General features: G+C 41.8%; 1 protein-coding gene across 1 annotated transcript in view; it reads left to right on the top strand.

Moving 5' to 3' along the window:
* Positions 1–13,260, top strand: part of pag1 (phosphoprotein membrane anchor with glycosphingolipid microdomains 1) — a 54,513-nt gene that overhangs the window by 34,001 nt on the left and 7,252 nt on the right. The window contains exons 2-7 of the mRNA XM_010734987.3: positions 1,821–1,856; positions 3,256–3,487; positions 4,233–4,290; positions 7,784–7,880; positions 9,045–9,214; positions 9,426–9,848. Coding sequence (XP_010733289.1) covers positions 3,300–3,487; positions 4,233–4,290; positions 7,784–7,880; positions 9,045–9,214; positions 9,426–9,848 — 936 coding nt within the window. The 5' untranslated portion in view covers positions 1,821–1,856; positions 3,256–3,299. The remainder of the gene's footprint in view (positions 1–1,820; positions 1,857–3,255; positions 3,488–4,232; positions 4,291–7,783; positions 7,881–9,044; positions 9,215–9,425; positions 9,849–13,260) is intronic.

Raw genomic sequence — 13,260 nt, 5'->3', positions numbered from 1 at the left:
TGTAAGAGGAAGAATCTTCTTCTGCTTTCTTCCAGTCACTGTTAGCTAGATTAGCAGATTGTAGATTGTTAGTTAAGATGATGAGTTGATGAGTCACGGGTTTGACCTTTTGACCTGTTGTTACTGTTTTCAGCTTCTTGCTTTTGTTATAAATTTAACATAGTTTTTGTAGTTTATTTGACATTTTATAGATTAAATAATGGATCTAGGAAAGCAATTACCATTAACACTGATTGGACAAAACAATAAACATGGCAGATTTTCCTCTTTAAGTACAGTTTTGTTGTCAGTGACATTATAAAATGATGTTTTCCATTTGCAGTTGCACACATTCATTCAGTCACAGCAGACCACCACCTTACAGAAAAAATGACCCTAGTTAGTACCATACAGTATTATATAGGAGCACCTTTAACTCATAACTCAGTATTTTTTTGATGAATCATTAAAAATGTCAAAGTTTTTTCATTTGTCCTTTGAGATTTAAAGAAAGAAGAACTAAATTGTTAATTTTAAGGAGGAGAGACTGGAAGTTAATTTTTAATGTAGAAATACCAATTTCTGTTTTTATTAATATGATTTTTTTTCTCTAATTGTCCGCTTTTATTTATTTATTTTAATTAAATGTCCCAGGACCATTATCTTGACAAAAATTAAACACAACTTGTTGTTTCCAAAGTTTTAAACCGTCATGTGGCCTTCCCTCAGCTGATGAAGTTGCTCAGTTGTCATGGAGATTTTCTCTATCCGACCTGATTTCCATACTTTGGTCACATGACAACAGCTGAACAGCTGAGCAGCACTGTGAGCCCGAGGAGAGGTGACATGTGGTTCGAATCTTTGGAGATAAGTAAGCTGCACCCTGTCGAGCAGTCCGTTCGCTGACCCTGAACTTTTACGTCGACTTCATCATCTTCATCATCACCCAGTGCAAGTACAGCAGAGGCACAGCTACGGACACGTGTGAAGACATAACCACACACGCTAGAATAACAGTAATATACCTAAACACACATCACCTGCAGCTTGATATGAGTTGAGCTGTATGAGTTCAAAACATTTCTGTGGATTATTCTTTTCTGTCTCTCTACCACCATAAATAGCGCTGATGGGGAAGAAGGGAACGTTGCCATGGTGACACAGTGCTATGGCAGCCGGTAATTATTCTGGTTTAAGTGCCAGCAGAGACACACACAGGAGCTGGCACACAGTGGCAGATAGTGACACCTGGACGCGAGGCTCCCAGACCAGACAACCAAATGAAAGAAATGAATCAGGCTGAGGAGTCAGACACGTTAAGGGTGGAAGATCTGACAACATCTTGACCACGTGTAGGGTCTGATTTTAAGAGATTTCAAGGAAAAAAACCTGGAAATCAAGGTCAAAATCTCAGTAGGTTTATAGACTGAAACACCGCAGTGTGGGGAGTGTATCAGTGTGTGTGTGTCCAGTGAATATCATGTGTTATATGATACAGTGATGTCACCTGGTTATTATCCTCTCAGTTACATGGACAGACTGGTCAATAAAGTGGGTGTGTGTGTGTGGGTGTGTGTGTTTGAGAGGTTGCATGAAGCCTGTTGTCCAATATGTATTTGATATAGGTATTAAAAAACACAAACATGCTCACAACTCCCACTCAACCAAGCTTACCTTCATGCATCCTCACACACACACACACACACACACACACACACACACACACACACACACACACACCACACACACACACACACAGCCTCCAAGGATAATATTCAGCTCAGTGCTTTACTTCCAGCAGTAATCCCCCCCCCTTCTCATTTTTATCTGCTCCCTTCCAGGCGAGGCCAACCTGACTAATCATCCAAGGTGTCAAGGTAAGGCTGTGTTTGCCTCTCACCAGACACTCACACTGATAGCAACATGAGCACCCCCGGTGTATTCTCCATTTGGAAAAACACAATCAAACGTTGCACATAACAAAAACAGGAATTCCTCAGCGTCCTTTTGAAGACAGAAGTTAAAATTGGCTTCTGCAGCACCGTCTGATTTCGCCACAGAACTTCTTTCGCCGATAAGAAGACAGAGGAGCGCTCCCCCGACTCCCACACTCCCCTCTCGCATTAGCATAGGCCAGCAGAGAGACACAATGGAGTTTTTCACCACCGGCACAATATACACATTGCTGCAGACAGGAGTTTGGCTCTTACACGCCCCAGAGAGGACGAGAAGAGGAAAGGTAGATTGACAGTTTTTGTCACTGACTCCTGATTTTTTGCCAGGTCTGCTGTAGCTGTCAAGTTGTCTGATTGAAAAGAGACAGACAGAGAGAAAACACTCCTGACTTTGTGTTTTTTTTCCTCCCTGCCTTCCCTGTCCTGCATGTCATCTCTTTTTGATCACCTCCCCTCCCTGTCTATCAGACACCGCAGTGCCAAACCATCCTTACGCACGCACACTGGAAAACAAACCCCTCCACCTCACCTCTTTATTTCTTCACAGTTTTCCGAGGCTCGGTGTAGCACACAAGCCCCCCCCCATTTTGCCGTGAGTCGCCCGCGAGACCACACAGGGGCCATAAATCACCCCGTGATAACATCAGGGGTTCCATCAGTTCAGCGAAACTCAACTTTGGTTGTTAGACAGAGACGTGATGAGGATGCTTATGCTGTGCGCAGAGCCCAGACACCAGTTGTTGGAGGCTCTGGTGTGTGAGGGCCACTGCAGCACACTCCCTGTCTGCACTGCAGTCTGACTCTGCTGTGCGCTGCCACCTGCTGGCCATGTCCAGGCACAGACTGCAGTTGAGCAGCTGGTTAAGATTTGACAGCATTATTAAACCTCAGTTCTTTTTAATTAATGTTAAGGAGTAAAGTGATCACAGACATTAAAGGGCCTGTGTTAAAGGCTGTCAGATCAGTGAAACATGTTTTATTAAAGATGTCAAATGTAGTTTTGCTTGCAGTTTTCATAACAGAATGACTAATACGGTTTCCTGCAATGAAGCAGCTGCACCAGAATCAACTCAGTCCAATGTTTGCTCAACAAACAGGCCTCAGTTTGCTGAGTTTGTCTGCTGCATCCTTCAGTAAATCCTATTCATCCTCAACCAACAATTAATGCTGCACTGAAAACACACGGATTCTTCCTCTGCATATTTAATCTCATGTAAGCAATGTAGTGTGGGGATTCAAGCAAGATTCAAGCTTGAAGACGTGATCTCACAACAGATGATTTAAGTTTGAAAGTTTTTATCCTTCTTGTGTCTCTCCCCAGCCGGTACCTGTCCGATGTCCTCTCCTGCCTCAGTGTGATGCGTCATGGCTCCGGTGCTGAGTGGAGTGTGGTGGGGGCCGGAGGCGGGTGTCGTCGGTTCGGGGGCGGCAGCTGCTACCGGGGTGGCGTCATGGCTGGGGAGTGGGCAGCTGGTCCTGGCCGTCACCCTCAGCACCCTCACCGTTCTGCTGCTGGTCTCTGTGCTGCTGCTGTTGTGTGCTAGCTGCCAGGGGTAAGTGGAAACACACACACACACACACACACACACACACACACACACACACACACACATTTACTGGCCTATATAATTGTTGTGCTGGGAAACGCTCACATATTTAGACAAATTCAGGAAAGTCTGACAGTTTCCTGTATTACCTATATCTAAACAATATCTCTTGCTGTTGCCGGCTCTGCATTGTAATGTTGAAAATAGCATGAATACCTGAGAGGGCATTCTTAGCTACAGTAATTACTATAGGTGCAGCAACAATGAGGAGCAGTTATGCTGAGTACGAGTAAAGAATGTCCTCAGGGATCACATGGCTTTAATATAACAATCACGAATAAGTGTGTGTGTGTGCTGTCGTGTAGATTTAGCCTCATAATTGTTTTTATATATACTCCCGAGAGTTAAAAGAGCTTTGAGTAGAACTCTAATGTCCCCAAGGACTTAATTTGGCTCACAGCTCACAGTCAATAAAAAAAGTACAGCAATGAATAAAACCAATATTAAACAGAAAAGTACACAAGCTAATGCCAGCATCAGCTGTGTGTGTCATTTAAAGCCACAAGCAGATGACATGTTGGTCAAAAATAGCTGAAAACCACTTTAGCCTCACCGTTATTGATTCATTTTAGCCCAGAACCAAAGCAACGCAGAGACTGCTTCATTTTCCTTTAGAGTAACACTGACACCACAAAGTGATCATCCACCTTTCATCCCCGCCTCTCATCTGTCCATTCTTCTTCCTTTGTAGGCAGAAGAAGGCAGCCAATGGACATCCAGCAGGAGACCATGAGAACCTCATGAATGGAGTGAGCTGGATTTATTATTATTTCTATTTCTATAGCACCAAATTATAGCAGTTAGCTTATGACACTTTCCGCATAGAATGAGTCTAGATTGTACTCTATATGACATTATTAACAGAGACCCAACCATGAGCACCATGAGCAAACACCTGAGCGACGGTGGCAAAAACAAAAGTCCTTTTAAAGGCCGAGTGTGTAAGATTTGGGGTCTTTATTTTCAGAATAAGGCAGACATGCAATAGAATACTCATAACTATGTTTTCTATGTTTTTATTTTTGTTACTTGTTGAAACTGTGTTTCTACAGTAGCCCAGAACAGACAAACTAAATACTGACTGTAGACAGGGTCCTTAAAGTGTTTCTCCTTTACACTAGGAAAGTGAGGGTGATGTGAGGAGATTGCAATGCAGCGATTAGACCACTAGATGCAACTAAATTCTACATACTGGACCTTTGAGTGGCAGAAACCCTGAGGAGAGGCGAGATCTGCTGGTTGGGTTTAGAGAAGGAGAGAAGGAGAGGGGAGGGATGTTGACGATATACAATACTTTGACATTTTGATCAGCTTAACTTGGCATAAAGACCTGAGACAAGTGGAAACAGTCTGATGTTTTATCAGTTTTGGACTCTTTCTTGTTCAGGTCATTGACTTAAAATATCAAACTATTCCTTTAAGCGAGTTTAAAGACGCATCTAAAATCGATTTAATAGCTTTGATGAAGGACGTGTCCCTGAGAATGAATGTGTCGTGACTTGTGTTTCACTTCTTGTGCTCCTGATGTATTCGTGCATGATAGAGTATCATGTGATATTACACATGGAGGCTAACAGCTGTGGGTTTTGAGTCAGCGCGCTGCAGTGTGTCAGACAGATTAGTAATTACGAACATTCACGCTTACACATGCACACAGCATACATACATTTCTGCTCTCTCACACAGTCTCTGGCAGACACTCGTGTGTAACTGCAGAAGTTTTTTAATGATAGGTTAGGTCAAGGTTCAGTGACACCTTCTGGGAAACTCAAGATCAAAACAAACGCTGGGAAAATATTTACTCAGATACATTCTCTATGTGTCTGTGAGGCAAGACACACACACACACACACACACACACACACACACACACACACAAACGTGCACACACACTGACATGCAGTCCTCATTAGTCACAGCGTGTGTGAGTGACATGTCTGTAATCAGGCCGTGTAACCACTTGTAAATGAGGCTTAGGATAGAGCTTCCAAATTGGCTGCATGCCTGAATAACACACACACACACACACACATACACATCTCCACCATGATATCCTATGACACACACACACACACATACCCTGACATTTGTCTTACACACTTACACACTTCCATCACACTGATTGACAGCCTCCAGTTGTTCCTCCAGCTGCTGATAAGGAAGTGCTTCCTCCATGTGGGAGGTTTCACTGATTGCTGTTTACATGTCACACTGTTATAATAATTCAGCATGTACTATTTATAGAGTTTACCTGCTCACTTTCTGGGTGTGTGCTCTGACACCGTGTGCTCTTGAACATCTTGTCACAGGCATGGATAATAATTACCAACTTGTGCAATGCTGGCTATTCTGTAACCAAGCAACGTTTAAGTGTAACAAATGCCTGGCTTTCACCGACTGAGTGACATCCACTTACTCTCTTATCCTGTCACTCCCCCTGGGGGATTTGTGTGTGTGTGTCATGTACACATACACAAGCCTTTTTGCATTTGATGGATATCTTTTCTGTAACCTGCAATTGCAGGGTGGTCAGGAGGAGCCATTTAAACGACGGACCATGTCACAGCCTGATAGGCTAAATGGGGGTCTTTGTCTTTGTTCCCTCGCCTGCACTCAGTCTGGCTGTCTTCCTACCTGCGGCTGGAACTCTGTCCCTCGCCTCCGTTTCCCTTGTTCAAATTTTTCGCCTCATCATTTAAATGTCTTTTATCCAAACTGGATTTAGACGTATTAAAATGCTACAATTGATGACGTTCAGCCATTTTGGATCCTTGTAATGTTGAAAGCACAGCCTCTGTGGTTATATTATATATGCAGCAGGTTTAATCACACACTTTTAGATGAAATTAAAGAAATCTACAGAAAGCTTTCAGTCATTTTGGAGCATTAGCTCATCCTAAACATGCTACGATTGTCTTTGTGAGCCACTCCTCACCATGACGACTTGTTGGAATGACGCTGAGAGTTTAACTATTTATTTGGTTAAGAAAACACAACACAGGATTAACATGAGGGACGTTTGGGTCATAAAATAGTTAAAGATTACATCATGTGTTATGAGAGTAATTGACCACAAGGTGGGGTGGTGGAGCTTCTAATCTGCTCACATAGAAGGGAAAAAAACAAACCTAAACAAAGAGAATCTGGACTTGCACCTCTTCATGTGTTTTCTGAGTTCTTATTAGTGAGTGATGGAGCGATATCATCGCTTACAGGTAGAAGAGAGTTATGTTTGTTTGCATCGTGCCTTAATGTGGCAGGTGCTCAGCACATGCAGTGTTAATGAATTATTGGGAGTGTTGATTCGAGTGTTTGCTCGAGCTGATTCGGCTGCTGATTTTTTCCACGTGATGAAACAGCTTTCAACTCGAAGACGCAGTATGAAGACTATGAAGTTTGAGAAAGGTCTGCCGAAGTGCTCTCGAGCAAGACTGAATCCTTGCCAGCTGCAGAGTTGTTGTTCTGTAGATTTAACGTTACTGTGAAAGGAGGGAAGGTAAAATGGAGAAGCAGATTTCCCTGTGGGAATCCATAAAGTATCATCTTCTGTGGTTTTTGATTTCATTCATGTCGTACCAACACATTCATTTCACCCTCCTCTGCAGGACGGTGCTGTTTTTCCTCACTTAGTTTCTTTTATGAATGAAGCAAAGTGACATTAAACATGAAGTGAGCTGCGTCCATGTGAGATTTTTACATTGAAGAATGATGTCAGAGGAGCTCATAAATCCAACTACAATGTAGGATGAGAACAAACAGCATTGCATCTTGATAAGGCATAAAACAGTCAACAGTTTGGTTGTTTTACACTGACAGAAAATCGTGATCTATCTCATGTCGTTTGTTTGGTGGGTAAAAATACACTGCATTTAATTAGCCATGCATAACATGCAGATAATGAGCTTCAAGTAATCAGTAGTGTGTTTGGAAAAGCTAAGAAAAGCAGAGATAAAGAGCAGGCAAGAGTGGAACTTGTAATCAGCCATCCAAATATGATCCTAAAAACTCATTTTCCAAACACATGGCCTGACTGTGGCTTCTGAGTTGCACCGAGCTGTGAAAGACATCCACGCTGTGTGAGCTGAGAAGATCAGATTGACATTTGTTCCCCTTTAGGAACTTTTCATGTGACTTTGGTGTGTAATTGAAGTAATGTGGACATTAAATGTTGTTGTTTTTTCAGCAGTGAGTTGAGCTGCCAGCCTCTGAGCGGTGTCAAACATCTTCTCCTTTGTTGTGCAGGTGTCAGAGAGAGAGACCATCAGCCAATCAGCAGACAGTCCAGCCACTGATGTGGCTGTCAGCACCTCTCACAATGGTCCTCTAACCAGCGGTACAAGTAAGCCAAGATAGACAGCGTTATCTTAGCACATCATGTCTTTGTTGCCGATAGAGTTATTAACCCTTGAGTTATTAATCCTCCTCAAATTTACCACTCTCTGGACAAAAATGCAGGTGTCCAAAAAACTGCTATTAAATCATCATACATCGATATGTTTTTCTGCTTTTTTTTTCATAAACAACTTCAAACATGCTTCCAGAATGCATGGTTTCTACTGTAATGGCAGTGAGATTTTAAAAATCAGGTTTTAATGGAAGTCAGTGAGGTATTTTTGGCCACGATTTGTCCAGAGGACACTGCATGAAAAAATACTAATGCAATCAAATCAATTTTGTTTTTAATCAACACCAAAACCCCATCCCCTACTATTTATTATAATATAAATACTATTTATTCTATTATATTATTATATAATCATTCAAATAATTAACTGGCAAGGGTTAAAATCATGGGAAAAAGTGATTGAATGTTTGGTAGTTTTGAGCAAGTTTGAAGTCGTTTTATGAGATTTATGACAAAAAAAGTCCAGAAGTGTCCAGAAGGTGCAAAATGCATCAACAGAGTATAAAACATGACATGTAAGAGTAAAAGAGAGCTAAAAGAGCTATTGGATTTCAAAAGTTTTATTAAAAAGAAAAGTTCTTGCAGAAATTCATGCCACAAGCTGTAACACAGATGAAAATCACCAAATCAAAAAAAAAAGAAAAGGTTGAGAAAATGCTCGGGGAGGTCACACGGGTTAACCTTTATAATCCAGTTACGTGAGTCACTGCTGGTAAAGTGCAGTGCATGTGTATGTTTATGTATAATTCAGCGACATGATAACAACAGTTTCTGAGCAGCTGGTGTTATGCAACGTCTTTGTTTTCTTTCAGCTTTGGTTGATTTTAAACCTCAGCTGTTGTTTTTATAGCCATATCTATGTAATGCTCTTAGTCATTTTTACCTGGGCGAGTACTGCGTATGAGTATGAGAGAACTGTAAATAGCGACGAATCTATCCTCCAGAGATAAACAAGGAAAATGTGACTCATTACAGAACTACTTTGAAGTAAACGTTGAAAACACGTCTTTGTCTCATAAAAACACGCTGAATGTCTCTACATGAGAGGCTCTTAACTCGCCCTTACTCTCTTCTTTTTTTTTCTCCCTGCTCCAATAGTCCTCACGGACACGCAGGACACCAGCCCCCAGCCGTCAGAGGAGATGCTGTCCAGCCAATCAGAGCTCAGGTCCTCCAAGTGTCCTCAGGACCGCGAGCTTCCCAGCATTCCTCCCAACAACACCCTTATTGGGGACGGACCCCCAGCCTCAGGGGACAGCACCTATGAGGTCAGTGTTTAAAAGTCACCTTAGAAAAGCTGAATCATATCTTTACTCACCCTGAGTCTGAATGTGGCTGTTACAGTGTATTGAATCATTGATCGGCTGAGCTGGTGACTGATTGATTGACTGAGCTCAGGGACAAAAATAGAGAAGATGGATTATTGAGTTTATTGTGAGAAAGCATATTAAATATCCAGTGTTTGTATCTCATATCCAGGTGGTGAAGGAGATTGCGACGGCGTCACGTGATGTGAGCGCCGAAGACTCCCTGTACGAGACGGTCAAGGAACTTAAAGACCCCCCAACACAGCTCGGCCTCCCTAACGGTACCATCCAGCTGAGCCCAGATGAACCTCCCCATCATCCCCCCGCTCTTCTTAATGGCCACCTCAGTCCCAGCACACCTGAGCGTGGGCCACTGTGCACAGGAGTGGAGTACGCCTCCGTAGACCTGAATAAGAAGAGCCGCCACAGTGCTGACATGGAGGCCAAAAGGCGCTCTGAGAATATTCCCTCTCACAGGCCTCTGGAAGAACCGGAGGACTTGCCTCCGCCGGTACCAGAGAAGGTTCTGGATGAAAATGACAACCAGCCAGTGGTGATGAATGGGCTAGCGGGGGCTGGGCTGCACAATGGAGAGGTAAGAATGGTGTGTGAGTGTGTGTGTATGTGGACACCTGTAGATTTTAGTCAGCCAACATTTACACAATGCAGCTTCAGTCCTAATTTAATGGAACAGAGTAAACCACCTATGAAGAAATGAAAAAAAAAAAAGAATTCAGCCATAGACCTTGAAAAGATTAGTTTATTTTGAAGACACAAAATTAATGTAATAATTACTAATGGCAGTTTACATACTAAACATTGGAGCACGGACAAGACAGTGGTCATCACTGTGCGTCTGCTGCAGACACAAACCCTGAATCTGTAATAATTATTATAATAATAAAATCTTGTGAGCAAACAGCAGCACGAGCTGTGTAGTTAATGTAGTTAATATTAGCATGCTAGCTAGCAGTTGCTTTTCGCCAATTTGTAACAAGATGAAAATGAATCTTTTTAATAATGTCACCAGTCAATAATCATCAGTTATGAGGTTTGAAAACTTTAATAATCTTTTGAAGTGCTTCAACAAATGGACAGAGTGCAGCAGGAACGAGGGAATTAGTTCACATTTGTTTCCTTTTGACTTAAAGGTCCAGTGTGTAAGACATGCAATGTAATATTCATAACTATATTTTAAATGCATGTATAATCACCTGAAAATAAGAATCTTTTTATTTTTATTACTTGAAAATGTGCCTTTTATATTTATATGTTCCTACGGTAGCCCAGAACAGACTTACTTAAATGCTGACTTTAGATATGGCCTTTCAAGGGACATTGCACTGCAGTGATTACACCACTAGATGCAACTAAATTCTACACACTGAACCTTTAAAGTTTAATGTTTTTTTTGGTTGGATGTCTTCAATAAGGTCTTTGGTTAACACAAACACAAGCCTTGTCTGTTGTTCTACATTGTAAAATACACAAGTAAATAACCCACTCGTGAATTTTGAAGGTTTTATGTGTCTTTTAAAAGGTGATCGCTTACGAGTGACTAAATAAGACTGCAGAGCTGGGGACATTAAAGGTCCAGTGTGTAGAATTTAGTTGCATCTAGTGGTCTAATTGCTGCATTGCAATCTCCTCACATCACCCTCACCTTCCTAGTGTAAAGGAGAAACAACACATTAAGGACCCTGTCTACAGTCAGTATTTAGTTTGTCTGTTCTGGGCTACTGTAGAAACACAGGGTTTCAACATGGCGGCCTCCAAGAAAGAGGACCCGCTCCCACTGTTGATATAAAGACAGAGATTCTTATTTTCATGCGATTATACATGCATGAAAACATAGTTATGAATATTATATTCCATGTCTGCCTTATTCTGAATATAAAGGCTCCAAATCTTACACACTGCACCTTTGAATGTCATCATGCTAAACATGTGGAGCTTCATGTCATGTTAAAGTTTGTTTATGTGCCATTATTTTCTGCAATAATCCAAAATCCAATGGGAAATCTCATTCGCATTTTGTTGAGGGAACCAGGGTGATGCAAACTTCCAAGTTTCCTGTGGAAATACGTCATCCCTGCAGCACTCTGTAGTCAGTGAACAGTGAAGTGACACAGTGAAGAAGAACCTGATTGATTGCAAAATTGCATCTCTTTCTAACTTTAGCCGTTAATCCACAAAAGTCTACACAAAATGTTATATTATCACATGACAAATCAATATAATCCCAAGGTCAGGCTCTCCTTTCTCTCATTCTTTACACCATCCTAATAACACAGTTTATACCCACATAAACTTGCTGTGTATCATCTGCTGTAAAAGACTGTGTGTCGCTGGCTTGAGAAAAAGACCGCGGAGAACAAAGAAGAGGGGAGATGTGTCGCCACTACAATTATCATGTGCTAAGCTGCCAAGCTCAGACTGAGGGACAGAGAGAGAGAGAGATGGTGCAGCACCGAAGGGAGAGGAGAAGAATAAAAATGGAGAGCTGGAGTGTGAAAAGCTGGCGAGTGTAATAGATGAAAGAGAGATAGTGGCGGAGAGATGATGGCAGATTGGATGAAAGAGAGCCGAGAGGACAGAGAGGCATTAAGGGTGAGAGAAAAGGGGTCAAGAGTGAGACACAGGGAGACACAAAAAAGAAACCCAGGCGTGTACAAAGAGTCATCTGTAGTATAGAAGATATTATATATATATATTAAAATAGAGATAGTATTGGTGGAGATGTAAAAGCAGATGAGTGTTGTGCACTGAACAGAGCTGCTGCTGCTCTCAGCATGCTGTCTTCCACATGCAGAGATCCACACTTAGAGAACACACACAAAAACCAACAGACACACGCACACTAACACACTCTCAGAGCTCCGAAATTGCGTCACACTGTTGACAAGCACACAAACATTGTCAATCTGTCACGAGCCGCACGGAGAGGCAACTGTTCCTCTCCTCCTCTTCATGTTTACCCTTCTCTCTGCGTTACTTTCCCATCTCCTATTTTAAAGCATAATTATGGTTTATGTGACTGGCACAGCTCTGAGGCTGGCAGTGCACGGTTGGTCTGTCATCCACCACTTAGGCCCCAAAGTATCTCAACAAGCATTGCATGGATTGTTATGTAGGTTTGGTACAGATGTCCAGAGGCGCCCAGAGGACAAATCCTGCAGACTTTGTTGATCCCATAACATTTTCTTTGGTGCCACCACAAAATTCAAATTTGCTTTTGAATTTGGGGCAATCCATCCATTCATGTCCCTCACAGGATGAATTCTATGTTCCATCTGTGGTTCATGACTAAACGCCTGCAGAACTATTGATCTTCTCGTCTCCTTCAGTTGTAGAACTTGGTGTTAACATGCTGAGCTAAAATAGAAACATAAACACTTTTTCTCCTCCTCCTCCTCCTGCTCTAAGCATTCTTGTCAGACTCACTTTTGGTTTTACCCATTGACACTATAAATATGGACATTGTATCCATGAATCACAGGTTTCTGAAGAGACATTGTGAAGCTTGGAGTGTGGTAGCTCTAGCTGACGCCATCTGGCTTTTTTTTAAATCAGCAAAGACTTAATATTAGCTATAGAGACAAAACAGTTTTTTGTACCAGGTTGTAATAGATAGAATATCTTTATTTGTCATTATGCAATGCATAATGAAATTTAAGTGCAAAACAAATGTGTACTATGTAAAAAACATAGTATAAAACATAAATAAAACAGATAAACTATGTAAAAAACATAGTATAAAACATAAATAAAACAGATAAAAGTGATAAAAACATGGAGAAATGAACCACATGTTTATTTCTGCTGTGTAGTTGGACATTTTGACATGTCTTGTAGCCGGCCTCGAGTGGACGTTTGAGGAACTGCAGTTTTCATGTCATGTGGAGACTGCTTGGTTTTACCACATGGCTGTATCATAGAACTGGATACAGACCCAAAGAAGGCACCTGTACAGTCCAGTGAGAATGCTCCACCTTGTGCGTACAAGA

This window comes from Larimichthys crocea, chromosome XIII (assembly GCF_000972845.2).
Source record: "Larimichthys crocea isolate SSNF chromosome XIII, L_crocea_2.0, whole genome shotgun sequence".
Lineage (NCBI taxonomy): Eukaryota > Metazoa > Chordata > Actinopteri > Sciaenidae > Larimichthys > Larimichthys crocea.
Note: the sequence above shows the minus strand (reverse complement) of the source record. Positions and strands in the feature narration are given on the sequence as shown.